The 19184-nt window shown below is 36.3% G+C and overlaps 1 protein-coding gene across 2 annotated transcripts; it reads right to left on the bottom strand.

Annotated features, from left to right (window-relative positions):
• Window positions 1–960: 960 nt before the first annotated feature.
• On the bottom strand, window positions 961–9786 carry LOC103708019 (pentatricopeptide repeat-containing protein At4g02820, mitochondrial). 2 transcript variants are annotated; one of them, XM_008792772.4, is made up of 3 exons: window positions 9661–9786; window positions 7525–7956; window positions 961–2808 (listed from the first exon to the last, which is right to left on the bottom strand). In XM_008792772.4, the coding sequence occupies exons 2-3, from the start codon at window positions 7867–7869 to the stop codon at window positions 1552–1554; spliced, it is 1602 nt and encodes a 533-aa protein (XP_008790994.1). In that variant the 5' UTR covers window positions 7870–7956; window positions 9661–9786; the 3' UTR covers window positions 961–1551. The 2 variants fall into 2 exon arrangements, with proteins under 2 accessions (XP_008790994.1, XP_038980582.1); XM_039124654.1 differs by having other exon boundaries at window positions 7525–7952; window positions 9661–9783.
• Between the last annotated feature and the right edge of the window lie 9398 nt (window positions 9787–19184).

The following is a 19184-nucleotide window of genomic DNA, read 5'->3' as shown; positions in this document are numbered from 1 at the left end:
GGAGCTTGATCGGCCCTCAAGATTTCAGCCATTTGTTTTCTTGCAGGAATTAACTGAAGAAACAAAGAACAGACTGCCAATTGATATTAAATCACCTGTCTGGGTATGCATGGGAATGATTAACTTACCATAATTGATCTGACTGATATGGCTAAATAATTAAAACCAAAGGGTGACGAAAAGCATTTCTAAGGCCAGAAATGACACTGCTGTAACATTTCTTTAAAGCATGCTCTCTCTCTATATTCTTCTTTCCAGTTAGCAGATACCTCTTGGTTCAAGTCCTTAAAAGTATAGAACAGCTGGTACTAGCATAAATCTCATCCCAAATATCATAAGATAGAAGTCGTGGCTTTTATTAGGCTTTTCTAGTTGTCAGCATATTTGTCCTAGTTCATGGTTTCCTCGCAGGTTATAATACATGTCACTTGCTGGTTCGCCCTTTCTGATAAGGAGGATGGTTCCCTTTTCTGGTAGTGCAAGATATCGAGAAGGTTGTGAGGAGCCTTTTGGTAAAACGACAGATGAAATAAGAGGATTACCGTTTAATCGATTGGCATATTTTGAATGTCAAGAGAGCAATAGAAGATCTAGAGAATAAAAGATAAATTTTGGATGAAATTTGCAGGTTTAATGCTATTGGACCCAAAACAAGTTGATCCAAAAATTTTCAATAGGTCAACAAAAGACACATTACCAATGAGGTACATGGGAAAAAAATTCCAGCAGGTGAAATGGAATCATAGGAAACTTTTGGAGCACAAGTTTTTGCAGAAAGAAAATCTTCTGCCACCTTATAGTTTGCCCTGTAAAGAGACCTGAACTCAAAGGAGAAACTAGGTGACTCATGAAATTTTGGACAATGGAATACTCCTTTCAGAAACTAGCATTGATAAACTAACAAGCATATAGATGTGTCCCATAAATATCAAGGTTAGAAAGGAAGCTAAGGCCACAGTGTAATCAGAATATTTAATTTAATGCTAAATCAGCTTACCAGCAATCAAGAAGGACAATAGTGTACCAGATTCGCATTTGCAGTTCATCAATATGACCAAGAATCAGGCATATTTCATGAAAATGCAAAAGGAGAGACCTCTTACTATAGAACTATTACACCTTCATCTTAGATAACTGCAACCAAAGGCGAGGTAGAAGTCATAAAGCACTTAGTTGCATCCTGTCTGCTTCTGTATGAAAAATATGTTGAAGCAAACGCCTACAACTAGCCAAGGTATAGGTGGGTGGGAACTGGCATAGCTAATGGCTTAGCGCAGATAATCTGTAATCTCTTCAACATCGCTTACCATTGGCGAGCTTCAGAAAATTTTGCTTAGTCAACTTACTTCGAGTTTCTTGGTAGCACCGGAACAAAATGGTGATTAGCATTCGGTATGCCAAGTAGAATGACTAGCAAGAATGCTATTATGGCTAGTGGAGTGCAGTTCAAAGATATCATGGCCCGATAGAAACAAAAATATATTCATTTCCTTGGTGAGAGCAGTCCCAGTGTCATTTCAAAAAAAAAAAAATTGTGGAAGCTCAACCTTCTCAAGAAATTAGTGTTGAAACTCCACCAATACAAAATTTGCTTGTCAACCTCAGGAGACCGCGAGTCTCTTCATCCATCTGAACACCATCCTTCTTCATGCGCTCAGCAACTATCAGTGGCATCTTACCAGCTTTTGCATAAGTCCGAAGCAATGAGTTATATATTTCTGTTGTCACATACCCTACATCTCGAAGCATAACCAAGAACTGCTCTGCCCCCTCAACATCACCCATCATCTCCAGCTTGCTAAACACAGCTCTTATAATTCCAACATTAGGCTCCCATTTCTCCAGGATTGAGAAGGCATTCTTCAGGCAATGTAAAACCTTGTCTATTCTCTTCTTACTCAAATAACTCCAAGCAAGTAGTTCCCATGTAGTATAGCTAGGCTTGACTCCTGTTTGTACCGTATGCTCATGAAAATTCTCAGCCTTGTCCATCATATCATTCTTGATGTAATATCCAAGGAGTATGTTTGGAACCCTTGAATCCCGTGTGCCTGACACTGACTCCCATTCACTGTAGATGCTCTCTGCTTCTTCAATGTCACCCAACTTTGTAAGAGATGAAAGGATGCACTTGTACTCGACATCACTCATTTTTCTGAATGTTGATTTTATTTTATTCCATATTCTGTATACATTTTCTTTATCTGATAGACTAGCATGCAGACTAATAAGGGAGCAATATGCAGCTCGTTCTTTTCTGGAAGCCCTTTTCTCCATTTCTACCAATGCTTCCTTGGCTTTCTCACTGCAGACAGCTTTGATGTAGATGGTGGCTAACATGCTGTATGTTATCCAATCAGTAGTTATCTTCTCCTTTTCCATCTCACGGAGGACCTCTTCTGCACCCATCACATCATCTTTCTTGGCACAAGCACTTAGCCATAGATTGTAGGTGACCACATCTGGTTTTGTGTTTCTTTTCAACTCCTTAACCAATTTTGGTACCTTATCCAGCTCGCCTTTCGATATGTAGAGAGTCAACATATGATTATAAGGAAGAGGACATCTAAGGAGACCATGAATTGACATTTCTTCCATTAGAGACTCTGCCTTGTTAGACAACTCACTCTGCACGTAAGTATGGAGAAGCGCTGTGCAGGTAGATTGCCCCTTCATCCTCTCAGGAAGATCTTCAAAGAACTTCTCCGCACTGGCCAAGCCACGAACCTTTGCAACCAAGTCTAAATGAACAGCATAATCTCCCGGTAGCAGTTTGATGTCTGGTTGAGTTGTCATCCATTCACATATCTGCGAGAATCAATAGATATTTTGAAAAACACAGTGCACAAGGCAATAATCTAACCAAGATCTATAACTAAACAGTTGCTCCAAGAATAATGCATCCATGGTATGAAAAAGATATTTATGAGCACAATATTTTGCACAATATATGCAATATGTTCGAATTTTGTGACAATACATGAATATTTGCTATCAACAATAAAGATATATAAAACAAGTATATTCAATGTACATAAAATCTGGAGAACATTTTAAGAGAATCTTTAAGTTTTGTAGATGGTCAGTCCATAAATGATAAACATATCGTTGATCATATCACTAGTTGAAAATCTAAAACCCATAGCTATGAGTTTGATCTGGCCAATTTATTCTCATCAGAGACAGCTTCTCACTTAGGCCCTGTTTGGGGGAGCTGTTGGCAGTAGAGCTGTTAGAAGTAGAGCTGTTGGAAGTAGAGCTGTCTGAAGTAGAGCTGTTATAAAAAGCCGTTTGCTGTTTGGTAACCACATTCGTAAAGTGCTGTGCTACTTTGTTTTGTGTTTGGTAAACAAACTGAGAAAGTACTTTTGTATGACAAAATCACCATAAAAGACATTGCATAGTATTATACAACAGAACATAATAAAACATAACATAAATTAATACATAAATATACGATATAGTATAATATTATTGTAATATAAAATAATATTATGTTGATATAGCATAATAGTAATATAATTATTAGAGTAAATTAATATTTGGTAATATAACATAATATTAAATTATTTAACATAACATATTAATGTATTATGATATAATGTAATATATATTATATTTATAGTATAATACAATAATAAAAGTATAAAATATTATAATTATTAGTATAAATTAATTTCTCATAATATAACATAATATTAAATTATTTAAAATAACATATTAATGTATTATAATGTAATGTAATATAATACAATATTTATAGTATAATACAATAATAAAGGTATAAAATATGATAATTATTATTATAAATTAATTTTTCATAATCTAACATAATATTAAATTATTTAAAATAACATATTAATGTATTATGATATAATATAACATGATATTATATTTATAGTATAATACAAAAATAAAGGTATAAAATATTATAATTATTAGTATAAATTAATTTTTCATAATATAACATAATATTAAATTATTTAACATAACATATTAATGTATTATGATATAATATAATATGATATTATATTTATAGTATAACATAAAAATAAAGGTATAAAATATTATAATTATTAGTATAAAATAATTTTCCATAATATAACATCATATTAAATTATTTAACATAACATATTAATGTATTATGATATAATATAATATGATATTATATTTATAGTATAACACAAAAATAAAGGTATAAAATATTATAATTATTAGTATAAAATAATTTCCCATAAAATAATTTTCCGTGGTCTAGGGGCTCTTCTTCGTGGTCCACGCTCGAGGAGGACCTCAGCGTAGGCCGCGAAGTTGATGATAAAAAAAAAACAATAGATTGATTTTGGAAGGTATGGAAAAGGATTAAAAATTTTTTCTTCTAAAATGTGGTTCAAGAGATGCATACAAAAATTGAAAAGAAAAATACCTTTTCTTATGGAAGGGAGTCTGACGACTAGGGTTCTTGGCTCCAGCAGATTTTTAAGTTTATAAAGGGACAAACTATGTAATTATGTTATTTTAATATGGGCATTTTTGTCAAAAATACAGCTTTCCGAAAAAGCTGAAACAGCTTCCTTCCAAAAGCTCCAAATTGGAGCTTCCTCTTAAAAGCTATTTTCAGCTTCCCGCAAAAGCTGAAACAGCTTTTTGAAAAATTTACCAAACACAGTTTTTCATCTAAAAGTACTTTTGGAGGGCCAGAAAGTGCTTTCTGGCCCTCCAAAAGCTCCCCCAAACAGGGCCTTAGGCTTTTCATATGATCAGGGCATGACATATATAGTTCGATCAGGGCATGAAAATCTAAACCCACAACTATGAGTTTGATCTGGCCAATCGGCACATGCAACCATAGAAAAATGATAACAGGTTGCAGATCTTTCTTTTCCAATATTTAAGAAACCCAAGGAAAAAGTCAATACAACTAAAAATTCATTTGGGAGCCCAAAAGCTGGGTAGATAAATTAGAAATTGCTGGCCAAGTGCGGGCATCTAGACAGTCCAGCTAGATCAAGCAGCCTGGGCATTTGGGTGGAAGATTTTCATCCCTTTGATTGTCCTATATCAGTTTAATATTCAGGTGCAGTTTGCAACCATGTTCCATTATAATGGCCAATTCATTACATGACATTGTTCGGTACTCAAGAAAGGAGTTAACTGGAATTGCATATTGTTAACAAAGAACTTCAGGGATGCATGGTTGACACGCTTTTGCAAAATGGATCTGGACAAAGGTATAACATGTCTAAGGTGAGACAAGTTTTCTGAACGGCGCACCCTTGTAAAGATCCGATGTTCAGGGATGTTGAGAAAACAAAGACATAATGTCTATGCCCATTTTCATTGGGTTAGTTTTGAAGGACATGATTTATATTCCAAATGACATAAAGTTTGCTATTTATTGAAGATTTTGGGCTAGTGCTTGCCAATTTACTCCTGATGACCCTTAATACTTTCTAACTAGAGTAAAAATCATTTTGTTTGTACTTTTTTCCATAGTCTAATAGTGCATAGAACATGTGAAGCTAATTGACTAAATCTAAATCATCTTATAAAGTTCAGTGAGTTTACAGTAGCTACTTGTCACACCTATGACTTGAATATAGAGACAAAAGATACCTTAGAAAGAATAAAGAAAGAGGGGACAAAGGCTTTCAAGCAATAGAAGAAGCAAATTATTTGTGCTGAGGCATCTTTTTCAAGACTATAAAGTCCCCTTCAGGTGCAGCAAGGAGGTTCGAACACTTGGTAATATAATATATTAGAATTGCTTGTCATTATTTGAAGAACTATCTGATGCACATAAAGCAACTGATAGTGATCACGGATCTCGATCATCACTAAACGATCAAAGAGACTTTTTCCCATACTTATCCTTTTGTTTTTCTTCTTGTGTATCATATGAATGCGTGTTTCATTTTCTATGCAACCACTTTTCTTGTAAAGCAAGAACTGTAAACCCATATGCATTTCATGTTGCCTTATTTGTATTTTTGTTTTAACATGATACACCTCATGCAGCTGATATGTCTCATTTCTAGCATGCTTATGTAACTAATTGTAATAGACTACACCTTTTTCCGGAGTCAAATTTGTGGCTTATACATGAATACAGTTCTTTGCATCAGTTCAAAGCAATTGAATACAACCAAAGAGTTCAATAGATCTTTTCAAGCATATTTTGCTTATTTGTGAATAGTCTCAACTATCCTTTTCTGATGGTGCATGGAAACATCAACATGATTGGATGCAATATATTGAAACATCCTTGCATTCAGTTATGGGCACGGAAAGGATATATAAGGATTACTTGCAACTACAACCACCCAACATCACTTAACAAGAGGTATTGTCATTATGCACAGGTCTGTGCAAGTAATCAGCATCTTCCTGGGTCTTAATTTTTATTGTACCACAAATAATGCTCAAGATTTTATAATTTACTACAAAGAAGGCTACAGCTGTCCAACTTCTAACCAATTATATAGTGATTGTAAAGCCTTCACTCTCGAGCCATAGCTTGTATAGATATTACTTGTTCTAACCAAATCCACAAATTGTTAAGTATTTTCTGCACATTTTTTAAAAGGACACACAATTCTGAGGTGGAAACAAGATAAAAGTTTGTTTTGCAAGAAATGATTTGTTACAGAAGCTAGCTTTATCTTAAGATGAAAACAATTTAACTACGCCCCATGGAGCTGGTTTACAAAATGCACAAACCATCATAATGGATGTGCTCAAAACTTTATTTGCATTATAATTTCAACACTACAAGTACTACATCAAGCAAATCAACCTCCACCCTGTTGTCCATATATTCAAGGTCGCAATTTTGCTTATACTTCTAACACATCATATGACTCTTTAACTAGAAGCTATTGTACACAGCAGACTTCCAGCATATTCTTGAAAGTTCAATCACATGTGAGAAAAATAACTTGAGTGTGGATATTATTCTTGTTTTTCCTTCAAATTGAGTAAATTTCAATATTTTGATCCAATTGTAGGGTATGTTCACAAGGACATCTGCTATCCTCATTAGATATTAAATTTCATCGATGCAATTTTATTTTATACAATGGAAGCTAGACAATATCTTACATGTATTGTTCTTTCAGAATTTAAAAGATGATCAATTGCCAGAACATTGAACTAATTTCAATAAAAAGGATTGACACCCCATTCACCAATATCAATCAACTTACAAATATCAATCTCAAATATCAAACTACTCGAGGACATGGTTTAAAATCTGTCTTTAAGGCACAATTCACTTAGAATTAATCTTCTCAGCCATGATTATTAAACCCAGTATTAACAATTTCAAGATGAATGCAATTACCTCTCAACACATGATTGATATCATTCTACATTTTCTTCCCAGAATTTCTTACAAATTGCCTCATTTTAAAATAAAATGCTGATTTGAAGCTACTCACAGATCTTATTCTTTCAAAAACTAAATTTGAAGCCATGGAAAGCAACATATGGGAGTGAAAGGAGGGAAAGGAGGGAAGTACGCACTTCGAGGGCATGCTTGAAGCGCTTGTACTTGCGGAGCTCACGGACAACACGGTTGAGCTGGTACTTCTGGACCCTCTTCCCCTCCTCCGCCCACTTACGCAGCACCACCACAGCGCTCCGCTTTGGGTATATTAGGCTTAGTAGCCTCCGGCCCAAAGTGTCGCTCCCTCCTCCACCATGGCCCCTTGTAGACTTAGTGGCCGATGGGGAGAGGAGGTTGTCGGTCAGCAATGATGAGTAGGCTCTTCTCGTCAAGAACACACGTGCAAATGTGGGGAACAAGTGGCACAATCGGTGAGCCAGCAGCATATCAACAATTTTGTGAGTCATCATCTCGAAACACATCAGTGGATGTGGCTGTCACTGAGGAAAGTCTAGACTTTGGAGTTATATATGGATCTACTAATCACTTCACGAGTTGAATCCATCTATCTGATGACAAAATAAAAGGTCACATTCTTGAAATCCAATCTAGTGAACCAAAAACACCTATTCTCTAAAAAAATCATATATAAAGCCCATTCAACTAGCTGCTCATACTTGTTAAAATTCAAATAAAATAAAATAAAATAAAATTTTAAAATATAAAATAAAAAATAATCATGGGACAGCAGTCTTGTTGAAGCACTCACCTTGATGTCAGGTTATAGTCCAACCTAAAAACTAGTGTGCATGCACAAGAACCTCCCCCAATTGACATTTAATATACTATATTCTAAGTGAGGTCATGACAACAATGGTGCCTCGTGGCATTGACTCAGGATAATCGCTGCAGCATCTTAATATCCTCCATTGGAGGAAAAAAAATCTAGTTATGTTTCTTGCAGCATTAAATTGTGGAATACTAACATTCTTGATAACAAATGGAAGAGAAATAAATAGAAGACATACTTGTTATTTTTTGTAGAGAATTTTAATATGCAGAGAAGTTTATTTTGCATGGATAAGAAAGGGAGAGAGAAACTAAATCAGTGCTCAAAGGAATGCTTCTCATTTAACTGTTTGCCTGGGAGATCTCAACGTACACTGCCAGTAAGAAGCCTGATATGCAAAACCTTCTCAGTGTAAGCAAATCACCTTTTTTCCTTTATCTTTCTTTTTTGGTAGATATTTGTCAGATGAAGTCAGATGCACCATTATTTAAATTACATAAACAGATATTAATCATCTATCTAACCAGTTAGATGCCCTTATCATTGCTGATTAAACAAGAAACAAATGACTTTCAGGGTCTATAAACCAAGATCTAATTCCTTCATGTTTTGGGAGAAACTCCACTACGTTCATGAACCAAGACATCACCTTCTTGAAAGATGGTATATTGCAATCAGCAATATACTTCATTCTCATGAATCGATGCCTGTAGTGCTTTTCACATGAACAATATGTTCCAAAAATATAGACAGACACATCTTTTACACAACAGGAAAGAAAAGCATAACAGCAAAACTAACAACTTGGTTATTAGCAGACCTGAATAAGAAGCTAAAAAATGCAAGCTCATAAACCAGCATTCCCAGCTAACTGAACAATAATAACAACCACAACAACCATAGCAACTTCAAAAATGAGGAATGCTCCTTGACATGAACAGAAGGACAGAAAATATTTTGAGAACTAAACAGAAGCACGGACAAACAAAATGCAGAGAAGTTTATTTTGCCACTAATAACTTCTATAGGAATGCTTAGCATGAATATACAACTGTGAAATACTTGTCCACGATTTTTAGAACTGATATGCAATACAGCAACTGTAGACCACAAAAAGAAAAAATTGATGAGTCATTTTGACAAACATGTGGAAGGCATGCATTTTTATATGATTCTAGGACACATTTTTGATAATAGATTATAAAACTAGGTAGACAGAAATGAAGTACATAGATCCATTATAATCTCCAAACAAAAGCTAAAATTCTGTCAAACAACTATCCCATTCTTTTCTTTCCAACAAACAAATTGGCAATAGAATAGTCCCCGTGAGCTTACAAAAGAATAGAACGAGGGTCCAGCCCCGGCCAGAACTGGTGGGACGTCGGCGGGTGGCGGAAGGGCCCAAACGGGCAGTGCGCCAGCGGACGTTGAGAGTTGGGGAGGGGGGGGGGGGGGGGAGAGAGAGAGAGAGAGAGCTTACTTGATGTCGGATGAAGTGGCCGGAGAAGATGATCGAACATCGGAGGCAGCAGCGGGAGGTCTTCGGATCTTGATGTCCACCATACCATAAGAGAGGCTGAGAAGAGGAGCCCAATAACCATAGGTTAAAACTTAAAAATAATATACGGTCGAGGACTTTAATTTTATCCTATGGGATAAGTATATTCCTACAGGATAGCTATCCCGAGGATTAATTATCCAAACATTCACTTCTAGTCTATACTGGATTTTTATGCTTGAGATCAAGGAATGCCGTACCGGCCCGTACCGGCCGGTACGGGCCGGTACGTACCGGACCGGTACCGGATACAGATGAAAACCGGTATTTCCGGTTTTCTTCTGTGAACCGGCCGGTACGGAGACCATACCGGCCGGTACCGCTTGGTACCGACCTCGTACCGGTGCGAACCGGGCCGGTTCGCACCGGTACGGTGTTTTTTTTTTGGGGGGGGACCACAGCGCCTCGCTGTGGTTTTTTTTTTTTTTTGATGGGAAAGAAAGTGGTCCGGACCGGTACGGTACCGGTCCGAACCGGTACCGTACCGGTCCGGCCGGCCACCGGTACGCCGATCCGGACCGGTACGGCGGACCTTGCTTGAGATTATTAAAACCTGTAGGATTGGCTTAAATCTTATTGTATCTAAACAGGACCTTAGATTTCATGATATTTCAACCTTTGAACATATTTGCATCTATGACAAACAAATTCTAAAACATTTAAATAAAATAAGACTTTAACATAACCTAATCTAAAGCTATATTTTTTGAGAGAAATCTAAATTATTGTAACAAACTCTAAAAAACCAATAAAATAATAAAAACATTCACCTATTATCACAGCTAGGATCAATAACTTCTGTGTCCTCACAATCTCTTAAACAAAGAAAAAAGGGTCTAAAGAAGGAGAAGGGGTACATAAAAAGAGGGACAAAACAAAAGGTCACAATCATGAAGCCAAATATCTAGAAAATCAAAAACATCTATTAAAATCCAAGAAATCCAAAATAAAAATGAAGTATAAATAATAGTTTAAATTTACAAAAACAAAAGCCGAACATGAGGTTCCAAGGAAAGGGGATTAGAAGGGAGAATTCTCCGAAGATTTGCTCGTGTCTCTTCTGTACATTACAGATCTAAAAAGGTTTCTAAAATTCTAGAGAGAGAGGGTTTCTTTAAGGCTGTAAAGAAAACATCTTAAACTTAGTGGGAGGGGGTGGAGGAATATTTATAGAAGGAAAATTTTGAATGAAAGGTTTAGATGTGGGCTTCTAGAGAATTTTCTAGATCACAGAGTCCATAGTAGTGCAAATGTCATCTTATGATAAGTCAATAGGCTCAGCATAAGTCATGATCATTAGTGGCTAGAACTAAAAGAGAGAACACAAATGGATCTAAGGGCTCAGGTTTAAGCATGGTGGATGGGGAAGACTAATGAGCTATAAAATGGGTCACAAAGGTAGGTGAGTCAAGTGACCAAACTAAAACTTTAAGCTTAACTAGCTAACCTGGATGATCAATTAAACTGGGCAAGGGGAATCCCAACTTTACAAAATTTTGGGAGGTGGTAAGAGGATGCATCCAGGAAGGTACCGATTAATTTTGATCCAAGTTTGACCAAGCTAAAGCAGAAGTCAAAGATGGTCAGGTAAAGTTCAAATAAAGGTCAAAGAATAAAAAATGGGGAAAACATTGAAATAAAAGAGAGAAAGATGTTGTAACACTAAATTGGTAGATCTAATGGTGAGTAGTGAGGAGGGAAAGGATGACCACTAGGGTTTGACTAGGTTCTAGCGAGATTTGACCCGAATCCAATAAGAAACCCATTTACGCCGACAGTATATCAAGTGCAAAATAATATTAATCGAGAGAGACAAAACTCATAAATCCAATCCCATTGTTTTAAAACATTTTAAGGATTTCCAATTTATAAAGAAATTCTCGGCGTTTCAAGAGAGCTATGAGTATTTCATCAAACTAGGGTTGGATTTTTGATAGAAGACAACCAAAACAACAAACTTCAGCCTAAACAAAGAAAATCTTGAATAGGGTTTGCATAGAACGATGTTTCTCAAATAAACTGGACTGCATGGAAAACATACAAACATCTATTATGCATCATTGCAAGAGATTCAAGAAGGAAACCCTATAGAGAAGAATAATCCACCCAGGACACTCTGCCGATGAAGACTAAGGGCTCTGTTTGAAAACTTGGAATTGAGGAGAAAGGAATGGAATGGAAGGAAAAGTTAAAAATTTTGATGTTTGGAAGTTTTTTAGTGGAGGGAAAGGAAAAGAATGGGAGGGAATAGGAGGAAAAATTATGGGCTCTAATTCTCTCCTTTCTTTCCTCCCATAAGTGGGAGGATTGGAGAGAAAGAAATTGGAACTTAATAAAATTTTTATAATACCTATTTTACTCTTAAATTAAAGAAGTACCAAATTAAAAGAATAAATATATCCTAGGGCATCTTTTGTTTTAATCTTTCATATGTCATCTCCATCTTCATATACCCATCTGTTGCACCTCTACGGAGCTCCATCTCCACAACTATACTTTCTTAGAGAAACAATGGTTATTAAGCTTCAAAGATAAGCTTATTCTCTCAATAGAAAAAATTAAAATAATTATTTTTTTCGTTAACTTGCTTTTGGATGTGATCTATTGTCTGATTTATGGCTTTTGGATATGTGATGATTATATGGCTGTGGATGTGATAAAGATGTCTCTTTTATTTGTTTTGGATGTGATATATTGTCTTCTGATTTATGGGTTTGGATCTGTGATGCTTGTATGACGGTGGATTTGATAAAGACGTCTCGTTTACTTATTTTTGGATGTGATTTGTTATTTTCTGATTTTTTGTTTGTTTCTTCTTCCGTTATTCGTTTTCTTTACTTTTTATTTTCTGCTCGGTTTTTTTTGCGATGGTAAGTGTTATCTCTTCAAGCTGTTTTGGATCTGTTAAAAAAGAAACTATGTTTCCTACATCATTTATTTTGAAAAAAATGAAGGATAAGATCTATTTTTTGAACCAGATTTTGGTTGTTATCCTTGAATCTTTGTGGATCTACTCGATGTCATCTAGATCACGGTCCTGGTTTCTGGTTTCCATTTCAAGATCGAAGGTCCTGGTTTTTTGAGTGGATCCACATGTTTCTTTGTCCCGTTTTTAATGAATTATAATTATTCTTGCTGCTAAGCTCTGTTTTATTTGATTTTTTTTGCAATCGTATTGTAATAATGGACTTGCTCGTAGATGAGGAGGTTGGATCTTAATAAAGTTTGACTTGATTAGATTCAGGGATCCTAGCAATTATTTGCCTTAAGGTTGTGAATTTATATGTCTTGTATTAATTATCCCCCAAATTGCCTGTGGGCATATATTTATCCTCTCCTATTTTGACTATCTTAGAAGTAATAAAGAGAGTTTTCTATTCTCTGTTACTCCTTTTTTTTTTTTTTTTTTTTAAGCTCTATGTTCTTTTTGATCTGTGCAATTCAGTTGTGGACTTGCTTTTGGGTCTCTTTGTGTGGCTGAATTTGACACTAATAGAATTTCAACTTTGTATATTCTACTTGTTTTGCTGCCCTTTTCAGTTTGGATGATTTGATGCAATTAGCACACCATCTGATCATGACAAATAGTAGTTATTTTTTCTGGAGAGTCTCATTCGTGTGGCTATCATGCAAGACTTCCTATAAGTTGCATCAACATTAGTGCATCGGTTTAGATGCATCTTTTGCCTATGATTTTGTTTAGTTCCTCATTCTGGATTATGTTTCCACTATGCTCAGTTTTGGTTAGATTGCTCCTTGATCTTCATATCTAATTGTCAAAGAAATCAGCAACAAGCTGTTATTCAAAAATTAGGTCCTAGATGGATATGCAACAACATGACATTCGCATTTGGCAAAGAAATCGGCAACAAGCTGTTATTCAAGTTATTCTTCGTGTGATTTATTTCATTGTACACCAATGGTTTCAACGTACAAATTTTGTGGATCGTAGGCAATTAAGCTTTGAAATACAACTAGAACGAGATGAAATAATGTGCCAAATAAACACAACTGAAAAATGTCATGATATTATCGTATGGGAATGGAAGCTTTTAAAAATTTATCTGAGATTCTAAAAAAAGATGGGGGTTTGCAATCCACTCAACGAGCGATGATTGAGGAGCAAGTTTTTGTATTTCTTTACATAATATCACACAATGTGAGGAATCGTACAGTGTCATTCTTTCTCTGTCGCTCCGGATATACCATAAGTCATCATTTTCATCGAGTATTAGGAGAATTAATATCATTGGAGGAGCAATTTCTTCGTCGACCCATTGGAACATTAGTGCCTTCAGAAATACTTAACAATAGTAGGTTCTATCCATACTTCAAGGTAAAATATTTTTTATTTCAAATACTTTATCTAAATTTTGAAGGAAATATGCATATATTCATCTAACGTGTATATGCTAGAATTGTGTGGGGGCAATTGATGGGACACATGTCCGTGTGAAAGTGACTAATAAGGATGCTCCGAGGTATCGTAGTAGGAACGGTTATCCAACGCAAAATGTGTTGGTTGCTTGTTCATTTGACTTAAAATTTACATATGTCTTGCCTGGTTAGGAAGGGACTGCATTCGACTCAAGAATAATAAAAAATGCGCTTACAAGAGAAAATAAGCTGCATATTCCTACTGGTAAGTTTTTGCTAAATATAACAAAATAAATATAAGCACGATACTTATAGTATCATATAGTACTGAATTTCATTCTTAATAGGTAAATACTATCTGGTTGATGCGGGTTACATGCTAAGAAGTACACTTATCGCACCTTACAGAGGCGTGTGTTATCACTTGAAAGAGTATTCTACTTGAGCTCCAGAGAATCCTAGAGAATTGTTTAATCTTCGGCATGCATCATTACGTAATGCAATTGAAAGAGCATTTGGTGTACTAAAGAAACGGTTTCCCATCATACAAAGCACAACTGAGCCCACTTACTCATGTAAGACATAAACAAATATTATTTTGGCATGTTGCATCTTGCATAATTATTTAATGGAGGTAGATCCTGATCAAAGACTTATTGATGAAGTAGATCAAGAGATTCTAAATCAGTCTCCAACTGAAGAAGAGCTTCATGCTCCAAGAAGCATGAATGAAGATGCTGCACGAGGAGAATTCATTAGGAACTTTATAGCAGTTGATATGTAGCTTGATTATGTACATAATAGGATTCCATAGGAGCTCTATGATGTACTAATTAATTCTATATTTTCTTCAAATATAGTTACTTTATTGTTTTATGCGTGAACAATTTTCATATATGTCAAACTCATTGGAATTAGTTGTATATCGCGTATGAAATCTTGAGATGGACTTGAACAAGAACCATATAAAGAATCGTATGAAAACTTTGAAAAATCATTTCAATGAGTGGTATGATGTGTTCAAGGTGACAAAATTTAGTGGTATTTCTTGGAACCCAGTGACAAAGTTGTTGAGTGCTGATGTTGAAGTTTAGAAGCTATTGATAGAAGTATGTTTTCAAAACTAGTTACTTGGAATTCATTACTTTGTCTTGATTCTTAATTTAAAATATTTTTTCTTGTCCAAATATGCTTATTTACCTTTTTTCTTCTATTTGTATTAGATAAATTCTAAAGTAGAAAAATGGATGACTACACCTATTGAGAATTATGAGAACCTGTTAGAGTTATTTGCAAAAGATAAGGCAATAGGAGAAGGTGCTATCACAGCTAAGGAGAGACGAAGATAATTGGATGCTTCAAAGAGTGTGAATAATTTAGAGTCTATTTAAGATATTGATTAAATTGTTTCACAAAATGAAGTTACAGTAGAGAGATTAGATAATTTTGATAATGAAGTTGATATGATGTCCATGGACCTGCTATTTCAAGCACCTTCTCAAAGTGAAGCATCCTCAAAAGAAAAAAAAAAGTCTATAAAAGAGAGTGACGAACCATTTGAAGGTATAAAACATGCAATTACAAAGTTGCTAATACCCTCAAAGTAGGAAATGCTGTTCTTGAGAAAGAAAATTATGTTTGGGAGAAAGGTCGAGCACATGTATATTCGGAGGAAAATTTTTTTAATGAATTGTTGGGCATTGGAATGGAGGGTGATTTACTTGATGAAGCATATATTTTTCTCATCCAGATTGTGCAAGAACCATGTTTGGCTGTCTATCTAGTAGAAGGAAGCACATTTTGGAGAAGATGATGAAAGACTCCTATGGTGGTTGATACTTTGGAGAAAAAAGGTATAACCTCTTAGCTCATTATAAAAAGTCTATATTAGTAGTAGTAAGAAGTATTGACTAATTTCTTTAGATAGCATTGAATGAACCTCTTATTTTACTTGTACTTATTTCAGGTGTGGTTAGGTAGTAGCTACTTTCTCTACAGTGAAAGTGAGCATTTTGCAGACTGCTTTGATGTATTTTTTGTGGGCAAGTTTTATTAGGTAAACATTCTCATTTTGGACAAGTCATTTTGGAAAACTTGTAAAATTAAAAAAATCGATATGTTTGTTTGCGTATTTGATTGTATGGATATCGTATACTTATTTGATTGTATGGATATCTAGTCTTTTTCGTTGGGTTACTTTAACCAAATTTATTAAACAGACATTAGTATAGCTAGAATAAATAGAGAAAATGAAATTTCGACTCTTTGGGTCAAAAATTATAGCCGTGGACCCAACCCGACCCGACCTAATTTTCTAGTGGGTTAGGTCTGGGTCTAAAATTAGGACCCGAATAAGGATCCAGGTTGGGTCGGGGTCACTCATGACCCGGTCCGATCCGATCCATTTGCACCTCTCCTCGTAAGCGTGCCCCTTTTATAATAAGGGTATTTTAGTAAAAGTGTTAAAAATGTATGTTTTTTTTTCTCTCCAATCTTCCAAACAAGAGGAAGGAAAGTACTTTTTCTTTCCTCTTAAAACTTCCAAACAAGAGGAAAGAAAAGTCTATTTTATTTCTTTTTTTTTCCCCTCCTCATTAAAGTTTTTCTTTCTTTTCTTTTCTCCCCAAAACTCAAGGCTCGAAGGCGGAGAGATGAACCATCTCTAGGGCTGAAGCGGGTCCGAATAACCCCCTACGAGGGGGCTCGAAGGCGAAGAGGGATCTTAGCCCGTGCTTGGCGATGATCGATTAGACTCAATAGGAGAGGTCGACCTCCACTAGGGCTGGAAGTGGGCAGAGAGAGCCGAAGGGTCGAAGGGAAGGGTTTTGGTATCTTATCTCATAGATGGCTGTTTTTTTTTGTAATTACCTAAAACAGTAGCCCCATTTCTATCTCTCCGTCCATCTTCTCTCTTCGCTTCGGTGATTCTAGCATCAGAGGGAGGCCACACCCACCCCGAGCCGGGAACTCGTACTCCGCTTGGAGGGAGCCGGAGTCCACGAGCTTAACGGGGATCCCCTGGCTGGGGAGGTTGCCACGGAGGACTGGGCCGAACTGACCCTAGTCGAGCCTGTGGGAGGAGGAGGAGGCGGTGGCCGAACCGCCTGGGTGCAGGCGGTGACGCTGCGGGGAAGATGGCGGTACATGAGCACGGTAGCGGAATTCTGCAGTATATGTCATTTTTTTATTTATTTTTATTTTTTTATCTGCCTGTATCTGCAACCTACATTAATTTCGTGTGAGCATTGCTACGAGAGTCGAGGAACAAAATCCTTCACAAAGATGAGGAAACATATACAAAATAAGTCCAGAAAATCTCTATAAAATAGTGAGCAGTAAAGAAGGCAATTAAAATCATAAGCTTGATTTGCTTCTCGAAATACATGCACAATCTGATAAGCATCGGACTCCCTCAGCAGCCTTCAAATGTCTTCTAAAAGAGGGTGATCGGACACTCCCGGCCTCTCCTGTAGAATCCGCTCAATCACCTCCACTGAGTCACCCTTTAGGATGATGTTCCCTACCTCTAGAACTCGCATCAAGTAGGAGATTCCCTTCCATGCGGCTCTGAGTTCCGCTCTAAGAACTGAAGTCTCGAAGGTGCGTCGTCTTTCTGCCGCAACCAACCTAAACTCGTAGTCCCTAATTACAAAGACAACACCAGTACAACCTCCGCCAGCTGGTAGACTACCATAAAAATTTACCTTTAGGTGGCCAAAGGTGGGGGCTCTCTGGATGTGAGGACGTCTTAGATGTTATAGCAGTAGAGGGGGAGACCCAAATATTCCTAGCCAACCTAGATGAAACAGTCATAGCAGCCTCAGTGGCTTCAACAGCCTAGCGGATAGCTCTATCCACCACAACCCTCAGGGGATCCTCCTGTCTTTGAAGACTCTGCCATTCCTATCCTCTAGTAGTACGAGACTCGAGAGATTTGAGGGTTCATATTTTAAGAGGTAGCAGATCCACCCCGCTAGGCCTAGTCTTAGCAATCTTGGATCATACACCTAGTAATGAGTCAGACAGATGGTGGACCAGTGTTTGCTGAGAAATATAAGGTGTCAAACGTCGTTGACTGGACTCCAAACTTGATGGTCCGATTACGCAAATGAGCTTAGATATGGACAAGGAGTCCCGACCCTTACTGATGCCTTTAAATCAATAAGGATTAAAGAGCAACATTGGCTCAGGTCCAAGCCCAATGATGAGTTGAAGGCTAAGGTTAAGGTGGTTGAACACCAGGGAAGACCTAGAGGCCTCCATGGTCCGAAGCTTGGAAGCCATTCTGGGCCTAAGGTGAAGAGTTTCAAGAAGAGAGACTTCAACCAAAATCAAAATTGAAAACCAATCAGGCCCAGAAGCGAGGCCGATAGCAAAAGGTTATTGCTTTCGTTCGACAAGGTCATAAAGTTATGATGGAGTGTAATAAAGTTTTTATTACTAAAGGAAATTTGTTTGCAGGAATAGGCTGTGTATATGATGGCCTATTCAAAATAAATGTACAATTTGTTCTTGAAGGTAACAAAATTTCTCCAATTGTTTTCATTGTTGTATTTTCTTACGTTTGGCACGTCGGTTTGGCCATGTTAACTTAGGAATTATAAAGTGGATGATTAACCTTAATTTGATTCCTTGGTCAGGCATTGATATTACATATAAATATGAAATATGTATCCAAGCCAAACAACCTAGAAAACCCTTTAACTTTGTAGACATGCAAACCAACCTCTTATAGTTGATTCATGGTAATGAATGTTTATGATTTCAATCGAATCCCTGCAAGAGTTGGCAATATATATTTTGTGATCGACATTTCTATGTAGTGTTACACTTATCTTATAAGGTCTATGGATGAAGTGCTGAATAAGTTTAAAACTTATAAAACAAAAATAGAGAATCAATTAGATAGAAAGGTTAAGGTTGGTAAATCTTATCAAGGTGGGGAGTATATTTTGAATGAGATGATCTTGTTTTGTGAGGAGTATGGGATTGTCCATAAGGTCACCTATGCACCTCAATCTAATAGAGTAGTTGAAAGAAAGAATAGAGCCTCAATGGCTATGATGAAT

Source organism: Phoenix dactylifera, chromosome 3 (genome assembly GCF_009389715.1).
Source record: "Phoenix dactylifera cultivar Barhee BC4 chromosome 3, palm_55x_up_171113_PBpolish2nd_filt_p, whole genome shotgun sequence".
Taxonomy (NCBI): domain Eukaryota; kingdom Viridiplantae; phylum Streptophyta; class Magnoliopsida; order Arecales; family Arecaceae; genus Phoenix; species Phoenix dactylifera.
The sequence above is the reverse complement of the archived record's forward strand: the minus strand, read 5'-3'. Positions and strand labels throughout refer to the sequence as shown.